We start from the raw sequence: 26,695 nt of genomic DNA on the forward strand, positions 1-26,695 counted from the left end.
TAATGAATCTTGACAGAAGATCAGATTTATCATGATGGGTATTTTATAATCATAATATTGCAAACTTCCAAGGAAAGTTATTGTACTTGCTTCTAGAGAGAAAAATTAACCTGAAATCAATACAGCTGTGATATATTTGAAAGAAGCACAAAACAATCATAATGTGAATATCCTTCTTTCAGGTGAAGAGAAGATCATTGAAGCCATGATATATGACTAATGATAAGTACACTTCCTTGTACTGGAGTAGTTTCCATTGGTAAATAAAGAAAACATGTGGCATGGCTAAAAAGAAATATGGGAAAAAATTAATGCCATATCAAAGCTGATAGATCTCCATGATGAGATGAACTGAGGGTCACTTATGAAAAAAATGTAATTTATTGAAACGACAGTTTAGAATACTACTTTTCAATCAAAATTTTCCTTGCATACTTTGATGAATATTGGGGAAAAAATCTTTCAGTGATTTTATTATTCCAATGCAACATATTCAGAAACTAGATGGATAGATATTTGAGTAGTTTAAAAATATGCAATGTTTAATCCCATTATAATATACTGTCAAGGGAAGGAATCTGACAATTGCCCAAATGGTTGGATGCTCTGACACACTGATCAATAGAAGACTGCCTTCACTTCAATTAAAAAGAGTCTCTGCAAAGACTTGGTTGACATCTTCTGAAGGTGGTTCAGCCTGCTGACTGCCTCCTCTGTTGGATTTGTGAAAGGCCAGCTAACTGAGTAGAAATATGCACAGAACTCAGTAACAGTGAAGACTTTTGGCAAGATGGAGATGTATTAAATTGCAGGTTGTTATTCCTTCCATGAGTTATTGAAAAGTTATTTTCTACTGCCTATCAGAAACAATTGGTAAGCAGGAATATTAACTATCCTTTTAAGCAGAAGAAATAACAGGATCCTTCTGCTGTGGGGCACATGCTTTAGTTGAACAACCTATTGCAATTCCAGTTTCTAAAGAAGTAGCTGTTCTGCTAAGGACAATGTTATCAAGTGAGAAAGTACGCATTTTCCCCAAAGGAGTTGGGGCTTGGGTTGAAACTCCATAACAAGAGAAGCACAGGACCAATGGTGACTCCAGAGCTATAGTACCTTCTAATTTGCTAAGTAGGAAATGTTATATATTTTAAACATTCTGCAACCTAGCAGCAGACACTTTTATACTATGATTTGAAAGTGGGTATCTTAGAAAGCAGTATTTCATATCTAGGAAAAAAGAAAGAGCAAAGAATTATTGTGGAATTATACAAAAAGTGAATTGAAAGTTTAGATCAGTGGTTCTCAACCTGTGGGTCGGGACCCCTTTGGGGGTCGAACGACCCTTTCACAGGGGTTGCCTAAGACCATTGGAAAACACATATTTTCAAAAAAAATACGGAAAACATAAAATAATTTTATGGTTGGGGGTCACCACAACATGAGGGGCTGTATTAAAGGGTCGCGGCATTAGGAAGGTTGAGACCCACTTGTTTAGATGGAGGATATCTGCATAACATGAAGAAAAGAGCTAATAGCCTGCCAAAAGAAACTATATCAGATTTAAGGTCAAGTAAGACATAAATTTTTCATATTTTGAAGAGAACAAGCAATCTCTTGTGGTTGTCACGGAGAGATGTTTACAGGAATTGTAAGTATATACAGTTTCTCATGCCTAACAACATTTAAATCACTGCATAGACTGAATCTAGTTATAATAGAGTTTCTCTTTCCAGTATTCCAAATGTTACAATATTCTGTAACCACATGGGAAGATATGCCCTGAAAAATGCCAGAAAATCTTGCTTCTCACCGGTTTCCCACTAGGAATTATAAAACAGATTAAAGAATCTAACCTTTTCATTTTCCAGTTTGTTTATAGTTTCCTCATAGTAGGAAATCTCAGACAACTACATTTGCACCCAAAAATCATATTCTGCAGTTCCAGAGGGACCTCAAATAGCAGCAAAATAGCACAAATTAGTAGAAGGAAATTATTCAAAAATTGTAGAAATTGTAAGGTTTATTTTTAAAAAGCAGCAAAAATAAATAGGTGCTTTAAAACTCTAAAAGTTTTAAGATGATTAAAAGACAAAAAATATATAGCTAAGGTTTGAATTGTGGAGTCTTTGGTGCTCTCTGAGATTTCATTACTGGCCTATGTAACATCAGTGCTGCTGAGTGTGGGGCTTGCTCCTTGCTTATATACAGTAGTTTGCCCTACCAGTGTTCGTGGAGGTGTGGCTTTCTCCTTGAAAGTTCGATTAGGCTATTGTTCTTTGCTGATTGTTTATCTGTGTTAATCCCTACTCATCTGTGTTGGTTGCTGAAAGAGATATAGTCTGGTCTTTTTGCTTTCTCTCTCTTCTTTTTTAAACAAAAATGTTATCTCTTTAAAATAGTGTGTAAATGTGGTTTATCTCCAAATGTCCACTCATGGCGGATTTATTTGAATGCCAATTTTCCAGGAATGCCCTAGCATTTTGGATTTAGCTTGCTATTGGATGCACCATTTCCCGGTTGAAACTATGATTCAGTCTGCTCAGATTAAGGAATTTTCATCATGTCTTCTAACTGCTAGTATGATACATATCAGAAACAACAAACAGATTTTTACATCAAAATCTTCTCAGAAACCACCAATAGATGACAACCGCAAGGCATCACCATAGTACACAAACCAACTAAAGCCCTCCAAAACATCTTAAGTAAACCAAAATATCATGTACCCCCCAAAAGGAAAAAAAAATCCCAGGAGTCATCTACAAAATACCATACCAACAACATAAGACTGTTACAGACATTATGTAGGACAAACACACAGAAAAGTAACAGAGTACATCCATGAATATCAACGAACACTCCACAGGTTTAAAATGACTATTTCAGTGATAACCCTTCTTTCCAAAATATAGGTTGGAAACATTAAGTCTGTTCAATGAAGGCTAGGAGCCCTAGACACTATCAATAATTAGAAGGCAAGAACAAAGACTTAATAGGTTCCTTTCCTTTGGAAAATATGCAGCTTTTTAATGTTTTTTTTTCAAAGAAAAGAAAATTATCTTTCTGAATAAGAATTACAGATTTAATGTATGCTTACAGCAAAATGTATGCTTAACACAATGCCAAGTATAAAACAAAAAGCATTAGGAACTATAGAGACTAAACAACTTTTGTCTCCATCCGTTTTAACCACTGCTTAGAAAACTTAGTGTAGTATCAAAATATAAGGCAAACTTATGGTCAGTCTTATTTGTTTTGAAACTCAGGTTTACAAAAAGTAGCATTCAATATGTACAATACAATAATTGGATGTATTTAAATGCCTCCAAGTTAATAGGAAACTTAATTTACAATATACCTTAACTTAATTACATTATTTATTTAAAACAATAATTTACTTAAAACAATAATTTACTTAAAATTTAGATCAGCTTTAATCAACCACACATCAGTTTCTAAGTATAAATAAGGAATTTTAACTGCATATTTAGATATTCAATGTCTGACATTAGTGGCACTTAATGGTGTCCAAATGTATTCTGACATATTTTATGTACATAATTACATTACCTGAAGCTCTGCAAGGTGATGAGTATGGAATAAGGTTGGACTACATATCGAACTAAAAACATAACATTGTATCTTAGGATGTATGATCTATGCCAGGGGTGTCCAAACTTGGCAACTTTTAAGACTTATGGATTTCAACTCCCAGAATTCCCCAGCCAGCTGGCTGGGGAATTCTGGGAATTGAAGTCCACAAGTCTTAAAGTTGCCAAGTTTGGACACCCCTGATGTATGCCTTATCAATTTGCTCTTTGTATGTATACTGAGAGCTTATGCACTGGAGACAAATTCCTTGTGTGTCCAATCACACTTGGCCAATAAAGAATAATCAAATTCCAATAACTAAAAACATAAAAATAAATTCTACTAATTATACATTTTTGTGCATATAGTAATTGAAGTCTTTGCCTTTAATATTTTGAACCAAAAAGTCTTTGAGTCTAATAAACTTCTTACCAGTATTGCTATATATTGCATTAAATTATAATGCATCACAATCAGTCCCATGCAACTCTTTTGATTCTATTTGGTAATAGGGAGACTGACAATAATCTCAGGCAATCATATTCAAAGAGAAAGCAAATTTTTTAGACTGCTGACCAACTGCTTTTATGCTATTTTGTTGTTTCAACATTATAATTCTCAGTGGCTTCAGCTTCAACAAGGTTCAAAGATTTTATTCAGCTGGTGCTTTAGACTGAGCTTAAATTTAAGAAATGCATTTCAACACCAAGTTTTAACATTTCAGAAAGTTTAGGGCTTAGTTTAACACAGTGCTTCTCAATTATTTTCTGTCATGCCCCCCCTAGGAAGAAGAAAACATTTCGCGCCCCCCCCCCCGCACGACTGTAAATAGTATAATTTGTCTATAAAATTGTTATAAGTACACCTCTGCATAACATAGCACACCGGTCTTTCCTCGTCTCCCACCGTAGTCACATGCTTTCTTTCCTCTTTCCCTCTTACTTGTCTATCCTTCCTTCCACCCTCCCTTCCTCCTTCCCTTCCTTCCTGCCTCCCTTCCAGTTCCCTCCTTCCTCTTTCCCCCTGCCTGCCTGCCTTCTTTCCCTCCTGCTTATCTATGCTTCCTTCCTTCCTTGCACCTCCCTCCCTTCTGCCTGCCTGCCTTCTTTCCTCTTTCCCTATCCTCCTATCCTTCCTTTCTCCCTCCCTCCTTCCCTGCCTCCCTTCCAGTTCCATTCTTCCCTCCTTCCTTCTGCCTCCTTCCTGCCTGCTGGCCTTCTTTCCTCTTTCCCTCTTACTTGTCTATCCTTCCTTCCACCCTCCCTTCCTCCTTCCCTTCCTTCCTGCCTCCCTTCCAGTTCCCTCCTTCCTCTCTCCCCCTGCCTGCCTGCCTTCTTTCCTCTTTCCCTATCCTCCTATCCTTCCTTTCTCCCTCCCTCCTTCCCTGCCTCCTTCCAGTTCCATTCTTCCCTCCTTCCTTCTGCCTCCTTCCTGCCTGCTTGCCTTCTTTCCTCTTTCCCTCTTACTTGTCTATCCTTCCTTCCACCCTCCCTTCCTCCTTCCCTTCCTTCCTGCCTCCCTTCCAGTTCCCTCCTTCCTCTTTCCCCCTGCCTGCCTGCCTTCTTTCCTCTTTCCCTATCCTCCTATCCTTCCTTTCTCCCTCCCTCCCTCCCTCCCTTCCAGTTCCATTCTTCCCTCCTTCCTTCTGCCTCCTTCCTGCCTGCTTGCCTTCTTTCCTCTTTCCCTCTTGCTTGTCTATCCTTACTCCCTCCTCCCCTCCCTCCCTGCCAGCAGCTCCTCCAGCATCCCAGCTGGAAGCAGCAGCACAACGGTCGCCGTTACCAGGGGCGAAGGGGTGGCGGTGGCAAGATCGGGCGACCGCCGCCCCTTTGTCCCTTCCCCAAAAGCGGCTGTTGCGCTTCCGCTTCCAGACGGAATGCTGGCGGTGGAGCTGCTGGCGGGGAGGCGAGCTACCTGCATAAAGATGCCGCCGAGGGCATGGCAGAATATATCCCGGCTTGAAGTGGCAGCGCTGGGGACTGCTCAGAGACTCATCAGAGCCGCGGGCTGGAGCTGTGCAAAAAGTCTGCTTGGGCTGGGGGGGGGGGAAGGGAGGGAAGCCTGGGACAGCCATGCTTCCCTCCCTCCCACCCCCGCCCGAGCAGGCTTCTTGCACAGCTCCAGCCCGCAGCTCCAATGAAAATCCACAGTCCGAAGTGCTGCCACTTCCAGGCGGGATATATTATGCCTCGCCCACGCCGCCGCCGCCGTTGCACCCAGATGGAAAGGGAGCCTTCGCGCCCCCCTTTACGGAGCCTCGCGCCCCCCCAGGGGGGCGCGCCCCACTATTTGAGAACCGCTGGTTTAACAGAATATTTAATTTGGGGTTCAGAGACATTTTAGTTATGCCAGTAAAACCTGACATTTCACTCTTATATTGTTTATGTAATAATCACAGACACTGCCATTATACTATCGTATAATGCACTAATTGATACAGAGTTGGATTACTTCATTTTACAATTAACTAATACATTATATACTCAACTGGACAACATAAGCAATCATGAGTAACTTATTCAGTAAAACAATAAAGCATGAGGAAAAGAAACAAGAATTAAGCAATGCTTTTCATTATTAGAAAAAAAATTCCTTATTAAAGTAAAGATATATAGGGTTTTTGCTAGAAGAAAATTTTGGTTATAACCAATATATGCTACACTTTTCCTATTCCATGTAATTTTTTAAAATAAAAATACTCGCATGGTTTCCAGCAATTGCTAGCAAGTTATCTTTAAACTGCAAGTGAGGTGCTGACTCTATAATTTTAGCTCCAGATCTTTATCTAGATCTTTACCTCCAGCAGTACTGGAATACAGGTTTATAATTAACATAAAAAGGAAAGCTTACCTATAAAATAAGACAGTAGTATTGCCAGAAGCACAGACACCCCAACAGCACAGAGTGCTGTACATTTCCAGCTACAGTACTTTGAAGACTTCTTAAATTTAAACGCACTTCTTGATAAGGTGTTCCTAGGTAGTGGTCGCGTAGGAGGGGAATAAACTGAGCCAGACGCCATTGTGTAACCCGGTGTTGCAGTACTGAACAGTGGTGTGGTCCCTGTTCCTGTTTTGAATAGGAAATGCCTGCAGAAAAAAAGTACACACCTTTAAAATCTACACCAAATAATTTGTATAATGCTTTATATGATTTTCTTAACATGTTATCTATTATACTTCCCTGTGCATTTACTTAATCCTTCGGATAGGAATAGTTTTAAACATGATATTAAATACTTTCGCTACAAGTATCAAGTTCCGCGTGGAAAATGTTATTAGAATTGTTGATTCATGCTGTTAATGCTTCCAACGTGATTTTCTAAGAAGTTTGTTAAATCAAATGAATTGGAAACATTTTGTAAAGAACATGTAAAACCTCATCTATCCAGCAAAACAGTGCATAGTTTGTACCACCGACGGGATAAATATTCCCTATATTATGAAAGCCCCATGAGTTCAAGAATAAGAAAATAAATTTCTTACATGATAAGATTAGGATAAAGGTTCTATAGGCCAATCTAATATCCTGTTGACTCCTGTCAGGAACCTCTCAGCTGGCAAAACAAAATACTGTAAAAATGTATTTTGTAGGTCATGACAGCTCAAAAAAACAGATCTATTGCAGTAAAACTATGAAGTCCTTTCAAAAGAATGCCAGCGATTACTAAGTATCAAATGAGAATTCTATTTACATTTCAATCACTGTTCAATTTTCACACCTTTCCAAGGCTGGCTCCAAATTAAGGTCTTTAAGTAATCTGGTTTCCATTTGTTCTATATTTTGGTAATGGTATGACCTATTATTTGTTTTTATACTTCTGAACATGTAAAAATAACTCTCACAACATCATACATAGATTTATCGACAATGTCCAATCTACCTAACAGGGTTGGAATTGTGGGAAAACGGATGGAGACAAGATATAAATCTAATATATTATAGTTAAAAAAATAATAATTAAAAAATGCAAAGTTCAATATTGCCCTCTTCTGTGATGTCCTATCAGTTTTCAGTCTAGACTATATTGATGGTTATTTTTAATATCATAGTACATATATTAACCAGGAGAATCACTGGTTAACCTTTTGAGATGATCCAAGATCAGGTAGTGCTGCCATCTAATAAACTTCTTTTATAGAATAGGTTTGGGCAAAAAAGCGTCAACAACAGAAATATCTTACATGCATTTTTAAAAAGCTGCTGAAATTCTTACTCCCCAAATCTATTGGACGTAATATTGATATATTGATGTCATGTTTAGTCAACTCTAAATGACACATATAACAATGCATTATTTTACAGTATATGTTCCTATAGTTCTGCAGGCAATTTTCTTGGAAAAGAGTGAGAAATGATTTATTCTTGTTCAGAGTGTGATAAAAATAAACTCTAAAAATATTGCTGATTTCTTAGCTAAGAGTAGAGATAACCAATTATTAGGTAACTGCTGAAATCCAGCAAGAGAACCAGGTCAATCAGTTCTTCATATTCTAGAACTAAAAGGAATGGTGCATTATTATTTGCGGTGTCATCATAGGCACCTCGAAATTACTTGCTTGGGAAATGTCACAAAATATATTCTCCACATTCATTACAGACAAAAATGAAAAAAAAAAGTTCCGTAGCCAGAATATGTAATAGGAGGAGGATGTGGAACAGCAGCCGGGACATATGGATAAAGATTTATTACCCTAACTGTATTCAAATATGCAACTCGCTATCCAGAAACAGTTCCATTAAGAAATGTGACTATTAAAAAAATAGCACAGGAATTGATCAAAATCTTTAGTAGGACAGGCATAACAAAGAAAATGCTCACAGTAAATGATCTAATTTTCAATCAGCTCTGCTTAGATGTCTTTATGCTGATTTAGGAATAAAAGGGATGCTTGGCCTTATTTTTGGAGAGCTCTTATTATTTTTGAGGTGCAGGAGGCAGTGAGCGTGGTCACCTCATGGCTGCTGCTGTGTTGCCATATTTTGGGGGAGGTCTTATTTTGGGGGAGGGCTTACTTTAGTGCATGCGCTCAAAAGCCCGATTGGGCTTGTTATCCAGGAGGTCTTATTTTAAGGGGAAACAGGGTAGAAAATCACAAGTTATCTATGCTGCTTATTCCTCTCCTATTTGAGATTTCTCCCCAGCATCAGATTGGCACAGTTGTCAATACAACTGCAATCTTGAACTAAGTGTGAGAAGACACGGGGTAGAAGGGATGATACCCATGTTCTGAGCAGTCTGCATCCACAAGAAAACAGACTAAAAACAGCCTAATAAAAGAAACAATTTTTCTTTAAGGGGAGTATATGGTCCAGAGGAAAAGAAGTATAGAGACACAGCAAGGAAAAGTGCAAGTATAAATGCACAATGTGGAAAGTTGCAAGTACTCTGCCAGGTAGCCGGTAACAGAAGAAAAAGAAGAAATTTCAGAGAGAGGAATTAAGTCAGAACAAGCAAGAGAAAAAACTTGCATACAGATTTGTTTTATATTTCTCTTTTGCTATCTTCTTTTTTCTTTTTAAAGTATCTTCCCAATTCTTAAAGGGGGATGTAAAAAAAAAACACCTGTCTAGATTGTTTCTGTGTCTCTTGAGTCTGGGCCAATCTATAATAATGCAATCTCATACAATGGAAAAGAAGAACTAAGACAGACTAAGGGCTATATTTGATATAGCCAAATGAAATAAATGAATTAAATGCCAGGTGATGGTCTCCAAAAAGCAATAGGCTGACCTAAACAAAATCTTAATTATGTACAATTCAATTTAACTGCAGTTAAAATGAACATTTTCTAATTCTGTATTTACAATTTAATCCTTATAGTAAAAATCACTCTAAAATTATTATTTGGTAGCAAGTTTTGGAATTGGCATTACATCCAAGATACAGAGGGTTGTACATGGTTCTGACAGCTCAGGCCGTACATCTCTGTTGCACAAACTTTGTAATGACCGAAAAGGATCTTTCCTTTTTCGTCAATATGGGCTTGCATGACAGATATCGACATTCATATAGAAGCTCACATGTAGAATGCACTGAATGATTGTTTTGTTTGACGGAAAAACAGCATACAGAGCTCTTCAATTGACAAATAAGTACCTTCGCAGTCCCCCAAGTAAAAGTAAGGATCATGCATCCAGGCTTCTCCCCCTTGAATATTTTACTCCTTCACTTCTGGAAAAAATACCATCAATTTCCTATGCTAGATGTCAGTTTATTGCTTTTTGGTCAAGTCACAGCTAGCAATTATTTCACTGCACTGCATTGCACAGCATAAGCTTTATTACAGTTCTAGATTAGCCTTTAGTCATTCAACTCTGTACATCTTCATATAACCAGAAATTTCCACTTGATAAAGACTCAAGCAAGTGGATCAAATGTGTTCTTTTAGAGATAATTTGGAGCTCTTAGTGGATGAAGCATGTGTTCTATGCCTTGGGATATTTCCTAAATTTCAACACTAGGCATCACTAATGGGCAAGAAAAATACTTCTTCAACTGAGACTCTGGACATGCAACTAAATAATTAAATCAGTTAATCTATTGAAATAGATTTGTTGCTGAACCTATGTATAAATGGTTTCTCAAGTGTCCTGTATTTTAAAAATAAGTATTTAACCTAGAGTGTTAAAAGGACATATCACAAAATCAACTGAATAATCAAAGAATCATAGGGCTGGAAGGGATCTTGGAGGCGTTCTAGTCCAACTCCCGGCCCAAGACAGGAATTCTTATACCACTTTAGACAATTGTTTGTCCAATATTTTATTGAAAATGATTAATTAGTGGAACAGTTTTCTCCTGGAGTTGTGTGTTCTCCATTGCTGCAAGTTTTTTGGGGGGAAAAGGTTGGGCAACTATTTGACTGGGGTGGTATAAAGACTTCCTGCCTTGGACAAGGTGCTGGATTAGAGGTCCTCTAAGGTCCCTTCTAGTCCTATGATTCTATGGTAAGGTATTGCTATAGGCTGTTGAAAATGCTACTAAGCAATGGTTTACTTGCAGTCAAAATCTTGATTTTGGATGATCCCTATATTCCCTTATTTTCCATTGGCAATGTGCCCTTGAAAGTCAGCGAGAAGTTTCTAGCAGCATTTTAAAAGTTTCATGTTTTAAAAGTGTAAACCTAGTGTTGGTAAAGTTAATGTTATTGCATTTTTAAAAAGGTATTTAATTAGCCACTTTTATTTTCTCCTTTCCCCCCCAGCAGGCTATTCATGAACCACATGTACCATTCATTCCAAGAAATGAGCTTGTACTTTTGTAATCTGGGGAGTAATGTATGTTTTGTTTCACAGAAGAATATATGTATTGTATATAAAATTGAAAAAAACTAGAGTTTCAATAAAATCCTCAGAATATAGCCTTAAGCGGCTTTCTTTTCTTACTTTTAATGTCTTTTTATCCCAATGAACCTACACTTACGAATGGTAAATTAGATAATCAAGTATATACAAAAACCATTCAGTAGAAGAAATTTGCAGCAGAAAAGTATTCTACTTGTTTGATTATACGTTTAAAAAAGAAAATTACCACTGAACATTTCGGATTAGAATGAACAATGAAAAGACAGTATCTGTTGCTTGCCTTGTATTGATGTGTCTAATATTGCGTTCTATGTAGGTTTAAGTGTTGTAGTTTCAATGCATGTAATTATACATAGAATGCATACAAACACTTCATATTACCTGATCTCAAGTAGGAAAATGACTGCTAATGCACAAATCCCATTACTGCTGATGTTGCAGTAATGTAGTATTTGAATATTTAGACACAAACTTGAGAGCTATACTAATTCTTTATATTCCCAGAAGCAGCAAAGGAGATATATTATGATGTATCTAAAATCCTGTTCCTTTACAACAGTTAAAACAGAAAGGAAGACTTTCTCTTATGCATAAATGAGAATTGAAATTACAGGGATTAATTCGGAAGGTTTTTTTCCCCTCTTTTTTTGAAATGCATGGTAGTACTGAATATTTCTCTACCCTGGGTTTCATTTAGTAAGGACGCTATCAAGAAATAAGCTTTTTATAGTAAGAATATGTAGCTTAAGCTTTATGAAATAAAGAGAGGTATAAGATATTCTCTTGTGATTCCTGCTTACTAATATTAGAAATATTACTATTAATGTAAGACTAACAGAGATTTTCTGCTACACTATACCTTTTAAGACTATCAAGTTATTTAAACACATAACAAAAAAGTCAACTATTTTTGTTTCAGAATAGAGGACCATTTAGCCAACTTTTCCTATTCTGACCAACAGAGCCATTTGATAAACACCTACAATAATGAAATGAGAGTTTCGTAAAATGGTTAAAATTCAGAACTCCTTTATAAGCTTTACATCAAATTGTTCCAATCATACCAGAAGTGTTCTCATACTGTCCTGAGTAGACCAGAAATAGAGGGAGCAGGATAATGATAAAATCAGGCTTGAAAAAGCAGAGAGAAAAAGCAGCAGTGAAGTGAAATGAAATGGAAAATGGATGCAAAATGCATAGGCAGCTTATAGGAAAGAAGGTTGCATTGGAGCCATGTTCACTGTTTGATCAGACCATGGGGCTTTCAGAAATTGCACTTTTTGTTCTCCTGCTTTCTTACTGAAATACCACACCCAGCCAATTTAACAAAAAATAGCTGCTATTTTTATTGCAGAAATCTTTTTTTGTTTTTGCTTTTGCAGAAAAGACAGAAAGTACATATACTTGACCACAAAAGCAAAACAACAAAAGCTCTTACAATGTAACCAATGAATGCAAGATAGGAAATGAAGAACAAAGAGGTAATGATTCTATCTGTTATGTTGTATATTAGTAAGGATGATAAATGATCTCTTCAGGCAGACAGGCTGCTGAATTCTAAAATCTATTATGTTTCTGAACTGATGGGTTATTATCTTAGGACATGTTTCACACCAGGAGGCAACCCCTGTTCATAGAAATTCAAAACTAAAAGCTTATACATCTCTGTTACTATGTTAATACCTTCTAACAATAATTTCAAACAAAGTATTTTAAATCTGCCAATTACCTGTAACTTGATTTCCATAAGAAATATATAAATATACATCTGCTGATTTCTGTTAAGTTGTGATTATGAAAGTGGATTGGTATTGTGGAATAATTGCTTTAAATGGAAGAACACATTAAATATGAGTGTGAAGTACAGGATATTTATAAGATTTTAATGACAGCACACTGTTAGATGTGTCTTACTTCTAGTCTATAAACAGAATTATGGATATTGGTTAATTTATTTTTTAAATCCCTCTTCAATCTTAAAAATATAACTTCTATATTCATAGGATTACAAACACATAAAATAGTGTAGATTGGACATTTTTATAGTACAGAATAAACAGTAACTCAGTTTCTACATTGCTAAGTAGTCTTCACTACTACATTGTTTCTGACTGTATCTGAAAACTTTAAAGTTTTGAATGATTTGAAATTTTGCAATAAGAACATTCCTTTTCTCATGAATCTGATATCTTTTAAGTTCCTCTCCGGTGTGCCACTGTCTTAAGAAGCATAATGAGCTTAATAAATGTGAAACAGCAATAACTATATGAAAATTAGAGCTTAGATCTGATTTCTTCTTTATATAGCCTCAAAATTACAATGTTTTTGCCAAAAACCAGTATTTACTTCCAGAGAGAACAATGCATTCGTTTACCAACCGTAGTTTAAGATTACACAAAAAAGTAGTAAACAGGTCAGTCAGATGGCTGACGCACTTCACAATCTTCATGATTTATAGCTATAATAGGCATATTCCATTGCAAGTTGAGAACTACCTGTATAGTGTTCAAATATATTACACTCCTGTGGAGAATCAGCCTTTAATATATGGATGCAATCCTGTATTTAAAAGATCAATACATTTTCTAGGGGTTCACTGAAAATGTATATATGTATGTATGTATGTATGTATGTATGTATGTATGTATGTATGTATGTATGTATTTGTGTTACAACCCCTGGTATGCCTAAATATGGGAGGAAGGTCACTACTCCCTCTTTCTGTCCTTCGGCTTATCACAGAAGACCATGCAGGCAGAAAACCATATTTTTATTTTTAATGTTGCCTTTTTATATTTGTGTTGTATTTGTACTGATAAATAAATAAAGGGAGACTAGTATAGATCTATTTCGAGCTAATTAGCTCTCATCAGCTAGCCAGTAAGGGTATGGCTAGCTGATGAGAGCTAATTAGCTCGAAATAGATCTATACTAGTCTCCCTTTATTTATGTATCAGTACAAATACAACACACACACACACACACACATCTTCAATAGATTTTTATGGTTTCCAAACTTTTCAGAAGCAAGTTCTAGTTTTTCGTAACTGTTAGCTTGCTAATAATATAGTGTGCTGAAATACTGGCCCACCATTATTTAAACACTTTTCTCCTTGCAACAAAACAAAATTAAAAGGTAATTGAATATGGTGTTTCAAAGCAATAAGTGCACAATATAAAGTAAGGAAAAATTAAATCTTGGTAAACTGTCCTGAATATTGTCTACTCCAAAGAGCACTGAGAATTATCATAAATTGTTCCTTATACCAAATTATAATTGATTAATTATATCAATTAAATGTTAATTGTTTGATAGAATATATTAAACTAAACAAAGAGAAAGGGAATTTGTAATAGCAATTCATAAAGTAATAAATTTGAAATGATTTATATAATTCCTGTTAATTACATTAAGCATTTTGATTTTCCTCCTCTGCAGATGGGTTGTCTGAAACTCTTTTCTGAAAGACATCTAGCTATTATATTCTGGTGTCAGAAAGGAGCTGTATTACTCTTGTAATGAATAATGAAGGAACATGGTTCTATGTTTGTATTCTTTTTTGAAATAATACATGTAGCATTCAGCATTTTGGTCATTTTGCCTTTCATTTTTTCAATGATAACATCTTCTAATGATATTACAATGAGTCCTAAAACCTTGGGATACGTACAATAAATACAGCTGTGTGAAAAAGTCCTGCACGCTTTCAGTTTTAAGCTGTATTTACGTTTAATCAACTTTTAACTCATAGAAACCACACAAAATTAGTACTTTGATTAACATTTCTGTAGTCGGATTGAGATGCAAATTTTTTATTAATATAGCCAAAGTCTTTTTAAGGTTTTGAGTGAGTTTATGTGCTAAAACAAACACAGTTTGAATTTTCGAGAATGTTAGGATCGAGTAGCCAATCAGCAGCGAGCTTTGGCTGACCAATCTTTATGCAAAGAGGCTAAATCTATGAGCCAATCAAAGTTGTCATACTCTCTGACGATAAACAGGCATGAAAAGCATCGAGAAATGTAATTTAGCTCTGGCTACAGGCAAGGCCTTTGCTTTCACCAGTACTGAGCAGCGGCATCGCATCATTGTGCTTCATGAAGAGGGTTACTCCTGTACAGAAATAGCCAAGAGAGTGAAATGCCATCGCACCACAGTGAGCAGAGTGGTTGAAAAATACCAAATAACTGGTTCAGGTGATGACAGGCTCCACTCTGGAAGACCAAGAAAGTTGACAAAACGGCAAGATCGGGCTCTGCAACGCATTTCGATGGCTGACAGGAAGCTCACCTCACCTCAGACTACAAGAATTTGGGGTGAAACATGTGATGTAAAAGTGTGCACAAGCACAGTGCGTCACAGACTGCTTGCCAGAAGGCTCAAAGGCTCACAGATGCTCACTGCTCTCGTCGACTTCCAGCTGAAGAATTTAGGCCGTACTGCCTGAATATATCCGTGAAGCATCATTGCATGTGATGATCTGGGGCTGTATCGCTGCTTCTGGTGTTGGTTGGATAAAAATTGTGTAGGGAATCATGAATTCCAAGCAGTATGTTGGAAGTCCTGGAAAAGACCATGCTTCCTTCAGCTCAGCAACTTGTAGGGTAGGACTTTTATTTCCAGGATGACAAAGCTCCTTGTCATCGAGCCAAGTCCATCCTGCAGCGGATGAAGAAGCATGGTGTTCGACTCCTGGACTGGCCAGCTCAGAGCCCCCATTTGAACCCAATTGAGAACCTGTGGGCCAGTATTGGTTACGAAATAAGCAAGAAGCATCTGAAGACCAAGCAGGAGCTGATTGAATCCATTATTGCAGCCTGGCACCACATTGTCACCAAAGATCACATGCAAAGGCTTATAGTCTATGCTGAAGCGATGCTGCCTGGTGATAAGCAATAAGGCTGGCCAATTTCATATTAGTAACCATGTTTGGTTACCTAAATGGTCCTTTTCAGGGTCAGAAACAATAAAAATTTTAACAAAACACTAGCATCGGCTTTAGTAGTTGCAACACGTATGCCACTGGATATGCATCAGTTAATCTGTTTTCATAGTCATTGTAAGCATGCAAGAAAATTCACAATCCCCATCCAAACAGCACCAAATTGCAAAAAGCTTATGCTTTTCACTTAAAAACCACCAGTATTTACTTAAATATAACAATATTTAAATAGCAATTAGCATAAAATATCATAAAATCAATGGCCTATCCAAAAAAAAATGTCATAAACCATAAACCGTGCAGGATTTTTTCACACAGCTGTATGAAACTAATAGTGATTTATTCCATAATTTCTGGTCAACATCGTTACCATAATGTCATCCAGCAGAGCTGTCAAAGATTTTAAAGAAATATTTTGCAATGTTGTAAGCATGGACAAATCATGTCTCTTTAAAATTTTAAAGCAGCTGCCTGCTTTGCAAGTATTGTGCAGTGGGTTTCAGAAACCACCTTGGTTGTCTACGGGAGTGTGTGTACCTGCACTAAGTACAACCAAAGGGCTATGCAGAGGCATGCACGTGGGATAGCCAGAATTAACTTTAAAGCAGCTGCACTCACCAGTTTGCAAATAATTATTTGCCAAAATCTTGCCAAAATCAGCTGCTTTAACAATTCAAAGTTGAGTAGATAAAGTGAAGAGGTGGGCAGCTAAGCACAAAACTACTAGAAGGGCAGATTCCCTATACAAAGTTAAACTCAGGATATAAGCAGCTTCCTACTGCTTTCTTAATGAAGTGCCAATAGCTCTTGATTATGTCTTGCCAGATAAACAAAATGATAGTATAATTATAAAATGACAATTTTCTTTGAATCAGCACAGATTGTTCAAATTCTATTATTGCGTATTTGATTTGAATCCTGTTTTTTTTATTATCCAATATAGGGAAGCACACATAAAAGTTGAATTTTAAGGAAAACACTTTTTTAAAAAAACATTCAGAAGGATGCTTATATTATAACCAAAATAATAATTTATAAAGTGGATAGAGAAACAAAAATAATAATTTCAAAATTAAAACTACGTTATATATTAATAAATATAATGGGCTGGTTCAGAAGTTGTGTTATATCGTAATATTTTGACAATTTCGCCTATAAGGATGCTAGTTTTCATTTTTGACACTAAACCTAGCAGTATTAATTAAACTTGTTTACTTTAAGGAAACCACAATTAAGATTAACCACAATTCCTTGGGATTGGATAATATAACACATTGCAACTGATAAAATGGAAATGAAAGCTTTTAATCTCCAAATAAGTAGAACATGGGATTAACATGAAAATTTAAAAATTTGCTCGGACTTGTTCCAATATCACCCAAGTGAAATTCATAATTAATGAACTTTCATGGCCTCCTGTATTTATGTCCAGAGGCTAGAAGGGAAAACTAATAATTGTTTAATAACTTGCAGTCCATGTTTGGACAGCTTCTAAGGCCGGGTTTAAGACCAGAAACTTAACTCTAAACTCTGATCCCAGATTCTGGTTATATTTTTCTGGTCTAAAAATACTTGTATTACACATAATAATATAATGTACTGCTAAATCCATTGAATCAGACACTTTGTTTCAACTCAGTTGAAACAAACCAATACAGAAAATAAATGATTCCCTGGGGATTACATAAAAATAATTTCAACTTCAACTCTGAACAGGATTACAAAATAATTTGGCCAATGGCCATTTTGAAAAGCCAAGTTTCCAATGCTTTCCTAAAACAGAGTATTGATGATTTAAACAGATTTCTGGATAACTAGTATTTCATATAGCAGAAGCAGTGACCGAGAAGATACAATTATAGAAATCCATATGATGGCATTGTTTAAAGAACTCAGAACATGCTTACTCTATCATATTTTACAGATGAGTAGACACAATTGGAGGGAAGTTTCATAATAACTAGGTCCAAAGCTATGTTAAGCAATATACGTTAATCAACACCTTGAATTCCACTCAGAAACCAACTACCCAGTATTTTTCGGAGTATAAGACGCACCAAGGTTTCGAAGAGGCAAATTAAAAAAAAAAGTAAGTAGGTAGATAGAGGGATAGAGAGAGAGAGAAATACCGTAGGTAGGTAGGGAGAGAGAGAGAGAGAGAGAGAGAGAGTAGTTAGGTAGGTAGATAAAGGGAGAGAGAGAGAGAGAGAGAGAGAGAGAGAGAGAGAGAGAGAGAGAGAGTAGTTAGGTAGGTAGATAAAGGGAGAGAGAGAGAGAGAGAGTAGATAGATACGTAGGTAGATAGAGGCGGGGCGGAGAGAGAAATACAGTAGATAGGTAGGGAGAGAAAGAGAGTAGGTAGGTTGGTTGGTAGGTAGAGGGATAGAGAGAGAGAAAGAGAGAGAGAAATACAGTAGGTAGGTAGAGAGAGAGAGTGGTAGGTAGGTAGGTAGGTAGGTAGGTAGGTAGGTAGATGTTTCCAGGTGTATTGATCCATGTGCTGGAGAAGGAAAGCGCTGACAATCTGCAACATCTAAGACTTTATTTCTGCTGGCACAGCACTTGATCAATGTAATTATCATCAATCAGTTAAAGAGCTTTCCGAAAGGGAAAAATAAAGTTTTTGCACTCTGCAAACCTCCCAAAAACGGCCCGTTTTTCACGAAAACAGGCCTGTTTTTTAAAAAAGGCATGAATAGCCTTGGGGGGGGGGGGGTCTTGCAGAGTGCTCCTGTGGGATGGATGAGCAAAAAAGATGAAAAATGGCCCATTTTTCGCAAAAATGTTTCATTTTTTGTCCAAAAAATTGCACACATAGCCTTATGTAGGCTTAGAGTGCTGCTGGGGGCTGGTGGGGGGCAAAAACAGCTCATTTTTTGCTCATTTCTGCCTCCCCAGCCCCCAGGAGCTCTCTGAAAGCCTCCATAAGGGTATGCACGGCCATTCTGGTGAAGGGGCAGGGCTTCGGGAGGCAAAAAATGCCGTATTTGATGTATAAGACACCCAGATTTTCAGCCTCTTTTTTGAGGAAAAAAGGTGTGTCTTATACTCCGAAAAATATGGTAATAACCAGTGGACCTCACAAGCCAGATATCTCAACTGTTTAACTATAGTCCTATTTAATTCTATGCAGGTTATCCTCAAGTTACGACAGTAATGGAGCCTGCCCCACTATTGTGGGAAGTTGAGAATGTAAATCAACTACATCATTAATAAGCCCCCCCATCCAAGCTCTTCCCTGTGAGGGTTGTTAAGTGCACAGGGATGACCCTAGTGCTTCAGGGATGATTCTGAGCCTCTCCCCATCCCTAGATACACCATACTATATTTCCCACCACTTGGGGTCCCCACAGCCACTTGGGCCTCCTCCGTCCGTCACAATCGCTCACATACTTTGCTAAGATCTGCAGAGCTCATGAAATGGGCAAAGGGAAGGGGAGCAGGCCTCTCTTGTCAGTTCACGTGGGAGAATTCCACAAGTGTCATCTTTTTCGATCCAGCCACTCGGGCAGCCTTGCAACAAAGCAACTGAACAGCATGGTCGGGGAAAATTCTGTGTTTTACAAAGAAATGTTTAATTCACTAGCAAAGCAGCCTTTTTCCTCTGAAAAGACATTCCCAAGCCAGCCAATTTTGCAGAAGTTTGCCTGCATGGAGGGGAAAAGTCTGCTTTTCCCAGAGCTAGTTCAGATTTCAAGAGGCAAAGGCTTCTTAGCACAGAAGGGAAAAGGCTCACAGAGATAAATTAAATGCTTCTTTGCAAACCTTGGTATTTGAAATCTGAACTAGCTCAGAATCGAAAACAACTTGAGCACCATGACTGGCTGGCTGCCTCCCCCCCCCCCCCCCCCCAGAGGCCCTCCGGAGGCTTCAGGAGTTTCCCTGAAGCCTCCGGAGCGCAAAGAACCGGCCCTATGGGCAAACTGGAAGTTTGGGAACGGACTTCTGGTTTGCTCGTAGGGCCGTTTTTACTCCTCCGGAGCCTTCAGGGACCTTCAGAAGGCTTCCCTGAAGGCTCCGGAGGGCTTAAACCGGCCATACGAACAAACCGGAAGTCCGTTCCCAAACTTCCGGTTTGCCAATAGGGCCGGGTTTTTGCACTTCAGGGAAGTTCCTGAAGCCTCTGGAAGGCGAGGGAGGCTGTTTTTGCCCTCCCCAGGCTCCTATAAAGCCTCTGGAGCCTGGGGGAGGGCGAAAAATGGCCTCAGAAAAGGCTGAAGTCAGCTGGCCAGTGTGTGCATGCACACTGGCTAGCTGACAGGGCAACGCCTCGCGTGCCCTGAAAAAAGGCTCCGTGTGCCATCTGTGGCATGTGTGCCATAGGTTCGGCATCCCAGCTATAGAGACACCAGTTTGGGAATATTTTTATTCATTTAGCCATTGAACACCTTAGACCAGGAGTGTCAAATTCATGGCCCATGGGCTGGATGCGACATGGACTCGTGATACCCACTCCCAGTTTAGCAAAGGGGGAAAAGCTGTGATACATCACATGACAACAACGTGATGCCACAAGTTTGACACCCTTGCCTTAGACAATTTATTCAGCTCCAATGGAAAAAGTCTTTGAAGTATACCAATAGCAGGAAGCTACTCAAGAGCTAAGCTACTTCCTGAAAAGTTTTTTAAAAAGGGGGGGGGGATAGTTTTGTAGCTTTTGTCCTAACATTATGTTTACCACTTTAAGTTCATTTTGGTAAATTGGCAGTTGTAGAAATTTAATTAATAAAATGTCATTAACTAAAGCAGAACCAAATCTATTGTGATAGCATAGGGCAGGGGTGTCCAAACTTGGGAACTTTAAGACTTGTGGACTTCAACTCCCAGAATTCCCCAGCCAGCCATGCTGGCTGGGGAATTCTGAGAGTTGAAGTCCACAAGTCTTAAAGTTCCCAAGTTTGGACACCCCTGGCATAGGGAGAATTAAAACAGTAATAAAGAAAAAAAATCAAAAGATTTAGGGGTTTCAGTATTTTAGAAAACATAAATTATGTGTTCTGCGGCTATAGAACATTGCTGATAAGAGTTCAGTGATTTTACTTGGCTGCTTTATGGCAACAAATAGTGTTTTGTTGTTTTCTTTTCAGTTTGTCTTCTAAGTAATTATTCCTGGATTGGTTTACCCTTTCTTTAAAAAAAACCAGTTGAATTGGACAGGTTCATTGCTTGAGAAAAGCATGGGTAAATTATTTAGCAGGTCTTTGATGAACTGTCAAAATGGGTATGTTTGTTTTGTATGGCTTAATTACAAACATTTGATTGTTTGATATGTTCTGTATGAGAATGGCAGCAGCTACTTATTTTATTATATATAATTTGTGCCTCACCTTTCTTCTTATAAAGCAAACAAAGGATTTTCTTTATAAGCTGGTTCTTGAACTTCCATTGTAGTGCCCCAAAATACATATATGATGAATGATGTAATGCTTTGTTTAGGGCCATTATGTAAAGTAATTATCTCACTTTTCTTTGTACTATTTTTCTTCTTCTATTTCCCTTCCCATGCTCAATACTTGTTTTGTAACATTTGCTTGATCAAGACTAGACACCATACATCATACGTGGATTGTGATAAAGCTTATAATACAATAAATAATAAACCGTTAGCCTTTAATGTGCCACAAACTGTTTGTTGTTGCAGTGGCAATCAGGGAAAACAGACCAAAAGAATGCCACCAAATACAAATCAAAGGACAAGAAATAATAAGAACCATATGCAAAATTTAAAAAGCAGAACATATCCAAGGCACCTGAAGACAGAACAAGAAGCAATGGGTGGAAGCTAATCAAGGAGAGAAGCAACTTAGAACTGAGGAGAAACTTCCTGACAGTTAGAACAATTAATCAGTGGAACAGCTTGCCTCCAGAAGTTGTGAATGCCCCAACACTGGAAGTCTTTAAGAAGATGTTGGATAGCCATTTGTCTGGAACGGTATAGGGTTTCCTGCCTAGGCAGGGGGTTGGACTAGAAGACCTCCAAGGTCCCTTCCAACTCTACTATTGTATTGTATTGTATTATCTATGTTGCTAAAGGTTGCTCTATGAGGGAGATGGGCATTGTCTAGATTTGGTAAATAAAAATAAATAAATACACGCAAACTTCACTAATAGCACCACCACTATCATCTTTCTAATCTATTACTTATCTACCGAAGATGAAATATTATTGATGAAAATTAAGACTTGTCTGACCAATACATAAACCCAGTAAAAAAAATGAAGTAGAAATTACATGCATCAAGATAATGACAATATAGTGATCTTAGAGAGAGTGGCCTGTGCTAAACCTTTGAGATAGGTAAGATCAATAAACAGCAGGAGTTGCAGGAACACTTTTTATTGTTGTATGGTAGAATAACAGAATTTTGCAAATTAATCAGGTTTTATCTCTGCCCTATCTTACGCTTTCCTCTTTCTCTGGAGTGAATAATATTTTTGAATACCCTTCCCCTTAATAGCTTGCTCCTTCTTGCATCACGCCCAAGATCAGGTCTGTATTTCTTCACAGTCCTAAAACTACAAAACTGAAGTGTTGGTTCATACAGTAAGCTAACCCCAAACTGAATATACTACATGCTGGCTAGTATTATGGGTTAACCCTGTATATATGGGAAGAATTAAATTCAAATGTCAGCTTGGGACACGGTGGTAGCACTGAATATGGCTAAAATTCCAGCTGTGCTAACAGAACAAGGGAAGCACAAATTCCAGATTTGTAGTAATAATAATAATAATAATATTTATTTCTTAGCCGCACCCTCTCCCGAAGGACTAGTATGCTGAGCATAACTATAGTCTTAAAGGTCCTAAAGGATTACCTGCTTTCCAGTGGCACATTACTGCCAAGGACCCAGCTGTCCTGCAGCTGGACCGACTCGGGTGTGGTTTGCAGCTCGGCGGGCAAAGCAGCCGGCGGGGCCGGACTCTGGTTCCTCCTATTTGTCAGTGAATTTCTGTTAAGGGAGGTGATAGATGGGTGATTCTGTGCTGAATGCTGCTTGTGAGAAGGTGGCAAAGGTTGCAGGGTCGACTGGCCTTGGTTATTTGGAGGTTGCTCTGAGAAGAAAGAAAATTAAAGTTTGTTATAGATCATTCTTATCTTTGCTAAAGCTAAAGCATATACTAACAGCCCATTTTCTAAAATATTAGCATATATTCTATTAGTTGGTTTCAATTACATTCTTTAAAACTTTACCCTTAGTAGAGCAAAGATCTAATTCATATACAGCAGATTGCACAACTACTTTTGGCTTTAATTTATTTCTATTTTTAATGGCTTATCAATATAATCACGACATATCCCCTAATGTAATCTTAGATTTTTTTTTTTAAAAAGCCATTTTTGAAATTAAACAGGCAATTTTAACAGAATATAATGTTTTTGTGTATATCCCTATAATTATGTAATGAAGAGTATTTTAAAAGGAAAAAAAAACAAGCTTTATTTTACTGCAATAAATTATTGCCGTTTTGCTGCTAAACAGCAGGAGATTATCCTAGTTTAGTGCCTTTCAAATCAGGCAGATCTGCACTATGATCTGCTAATAGATGCTAACAATCCGCTAGCAGAAGGTCACTCTGTGAAGCAGATGTTGCTTCATGGATATTTAACAGACTGAATCACATCTGATTACAACGTCAGAAGACTCATATACTTAATGACCGTTACATCCATTAGAACACATATAGAACAGATTTTCCAATTTCACACTATGTGATATAACTATGTTTCAAAGTGAATCACAGGTAATCAGAGAATCTTGTAATCACAACAATGGTATAAAGATGTTATGTCTCTTAACAACAATAAAAAACAATCCCAGGCAGGATAACTAGCATTAGTTTTCAAAAGGTCTTATATTCTATATTTACCTTGCGTATATAACAGAAGCACATGGCAGATATTATAGACCAGGTATGTTTCTGCCTTATGCAGAAAAAGTTTATTTTTCTATTGGAGGTATCAAATTGATCCTGACTTAATTGTTTTAGACTAAAAGAAATGTAAAGTGGAAAACAAATATACATGTTTAAGCATGACCAAAGTTAAAAATATAAAACATTCTCAACCTTTTATTGGAATTTGGCGTAGAAATGCCTTAACAAAAGCATATGATGCATATGAAGAATATGTTATTATTCAGATAGCATACAATTAATCAGCTTTGCCCTTATCAACACCAGTAGGTGTTAGTGCATGTGATTAAAATCAGTATAGAAAGCTTTAGGGTTTCAGGATAATTTAAAAGACTAAAGCTCACAACAGCTTTTAAAAAGAATCTACTTAAAACTTTATCTGATTTAGATTAGAAGTTAATTATCAGTCAGTAGAGAATTAACTTTCATCATTATGTGAAAATATATATAAAATGATCAGCTGCACAACAGGAAACCACATCTTACGTCTCTATATATAGAATACTAATTTTGCCTCCTGACTGAAGAGACTAATATTTTTGCTATGCGCTTATTCATACTTAACACGTCTGCATTCTCAGTGCAGTTTTGTTTAGCAAAATCTTGGATATTTATACACTACCATTTTATAGTACAGTATCCTAGTATTTCAGGATCATATTCCCCCCCCACTCCTTTTAAGCAATAAAAGTAGCAGTGATACAAAGGAGGTGAAAGTGAAATCATTTTACTCATTAGTGTATTTAATGGGGGAAAGTGGGAGAGACAACTAGAACTCCCTTTATGGTAACTGTAAATTCCCAGTGAAGAAAGGCAACAGCACAATCCTATACTTTTCTGATTTTATATATTTATTTTAAATTGCTAATCAAACTTCCATGCTGCCAATTCAGCAGGGTTTGCTTTGAAATAGGTCAATGAGGAACTAAGCCTAGGGCTACTGTAAAATAAATCACTGTGAACAATATTTTTATCGTATAGTTTAACAAAATGTAACTGTGCAAATTTCACCTCTACAATTAATTAAAGAAGTCCAACTTCTTTCAGTTTTCACAGGCTGGAAAAAAAAAGATAAGTAACTTAAAAATCATTTGGGATTCTATTTGGGGAGATTCCATGTAAAGATCAGGCTATTTTAACTATAGAGGTGTATTGTGGCTGCATTTTTGAGTGAAACATTTCTTTCAAATTATTTTCAAAGCATTTAAATTCCTAACAATTACCTAGACGTAAGGCAAAATACACTATTTTTCTACAAAAATGAGCTCTCTGGTTCGTTACTATTTGGCCAGATAGAGTGCTGTTGAAAACTCCAAGTGAGAGTCAGAGTGGTTATTAGAGAAGAAAAGGCAACTGGCTTTATACAATCAAGATATAATCATGCTGAAAAGCATCCAATAGTCTTGGCAATGGATCAATATTGATGCCTATTCTTTCTATAAAGGTCCTGTATATGGAATTGTTCCAGAACAGTGCTCCAGATCAGCGATCCTTTAACATGGGAAAGATTACATTGAACTAGCATCTATTTCTGCCAGATACATGTTGTCTTATTGTTGTGATTGTAAAGGTAATGTTACATTAGTGATCCAAGATTTTTATTTGAACACTTGAGTCTTCCAAGATAGAAATAATGGACCACAGACAAAAACTATGTAAGCAGTTTTTACACTTGAATCTAAGGTGGTCAATTACTATATCTTTCATAACTGTGTGGCAGACAAATGTTCAGAAGGTGCAGTTTTTCCTGTCACATTGCTGCAATGATGGGGCAAGCCACAGCTGTCAAAACCTATTCATTCCATATAGCTATTAGGGATGCTGGAGCGCCTTTCAAAGCCAGGTTTTGGCAGGTCTAATTGATACATGTGAAAGATTCTTTTCAATCTTAGTGAAATGTCAGTCAACTGTTGAGTGATTCTGAAGCACTGTGGCCAAGTGCATTCTAGGTGTTTGGCTGACAGTTCCATTTTGATGCTAAAAAGGAGAAAAAATATTCAGCCTAAATGTTCTCAAGACAACAGCTACAATGAATGATTAGAAAAAGGCACATATTCAACAAAATGAAGGCTCATGGAAGCAAACAACTACATTAATTTAACTAGGGCAGGAAAAATACATTATTTAGGCATTCAAAATATAAAATATAACATAAGTTTGCTACATACCAGTTAAAAGTAGTTTAGCAATCTCACTCAACCAAAGCTGAAGTATACATAGCAAATATATGTATAAATTATCTTCGTAAGATAAAATCACAATTCTATGAAAACTGAGGAGTTGATAATGCACTGATAAGCAATGAAGTTGTTATGTATAACTTGACTAATTTAGCATATTAACTGAAGATATTTTTCAGCAAAGTGGAAGCTGTAACAAACATAATGCTGGCAGCCAACATACAGTTCTACAATCTATATGCTGAATGGGAATGAGGGATTTAAATTACATTAAGTCTTCAAAATCCATGACTGTCCACATAATGAATATACATATATATTATTTGCTGTTATGAGCCAAAAAACAATTAATCATAGTAATATGACTACCGTGTATTTGCCAGCATCCATACTACAGCAAATAAGATTCTTCTTCATAAGGTTGATGTCAATGCTATGGATAGTGTACTTGAGAAGTGTTGAAAATACTTCTAAATTGACAAGACTTCTACCAACATTAGTAGTAAAATATGCAGGCCAAGCTTATTATAATACCAATGGAGAAATCAAAATATCCATAGCAATCCTTCATTGATAACAACGCCTCAATTTTCATATGACGTACACCTGACAATTGTTTTAGATCCAATATTATAGTGAAAAAATATGATACTCAGTTTCTGAAAAGGACTATAATTTACTAGTTTTGTGATATGAACTGGTCAGAAGTATACTAAATAGGCTTAGACATTTGTAGCAAACCATATAGATTTAGAA

General features: G+C 37.0%; 1 protein-coding gene across 19 annotated transcripts in view; it reads right to left on the minus strand.

Moving 5' to 3' along the window:
- The window catches only part of TENM3 (teneurin transmembrane protein 3), a 1,436,054-nt gene that overhangs the window by 129,976 nt on the left and 1,279,383 nt on the right, over positions 1-26,695 (minus strand). For 18 of the 19 annotated variants that reach the window (XM_081959126.1, XM_081959141.1, XM_081959139.1 and 15 more), the window contains 2 exons: positions 22,661-22,898; positions 6,442-6,680 (listed from right to left, as the gene is read on the minus strand). In XM_081959126.1, coding sequence (XP_081815252.1) covers positions 6,442-6,680; positions 22,661-22,898 — 477 coding nt within the window. Of the gene's footprint in view, positions 1-6,441; positions 6,681-9,691; positions 9,714-22,660; positions 22,899-26,695 lie in introns of those variants that run through there. The other variant, XM_081959136.1, reaches the window with a different exon arrangement.

The sequence above is a fragment of the Natrix helvetica genome, assembly GCF_964273705.1.
Source record: "Natrix helvetica genome assembly, chromosome: 7".
Classification (NCBI taxonomy): Eukaryota; Metazoa; Chordata; class Lepidosauria; order Squamata; family Natricidae; genus Natrix; species Natrix helvetica.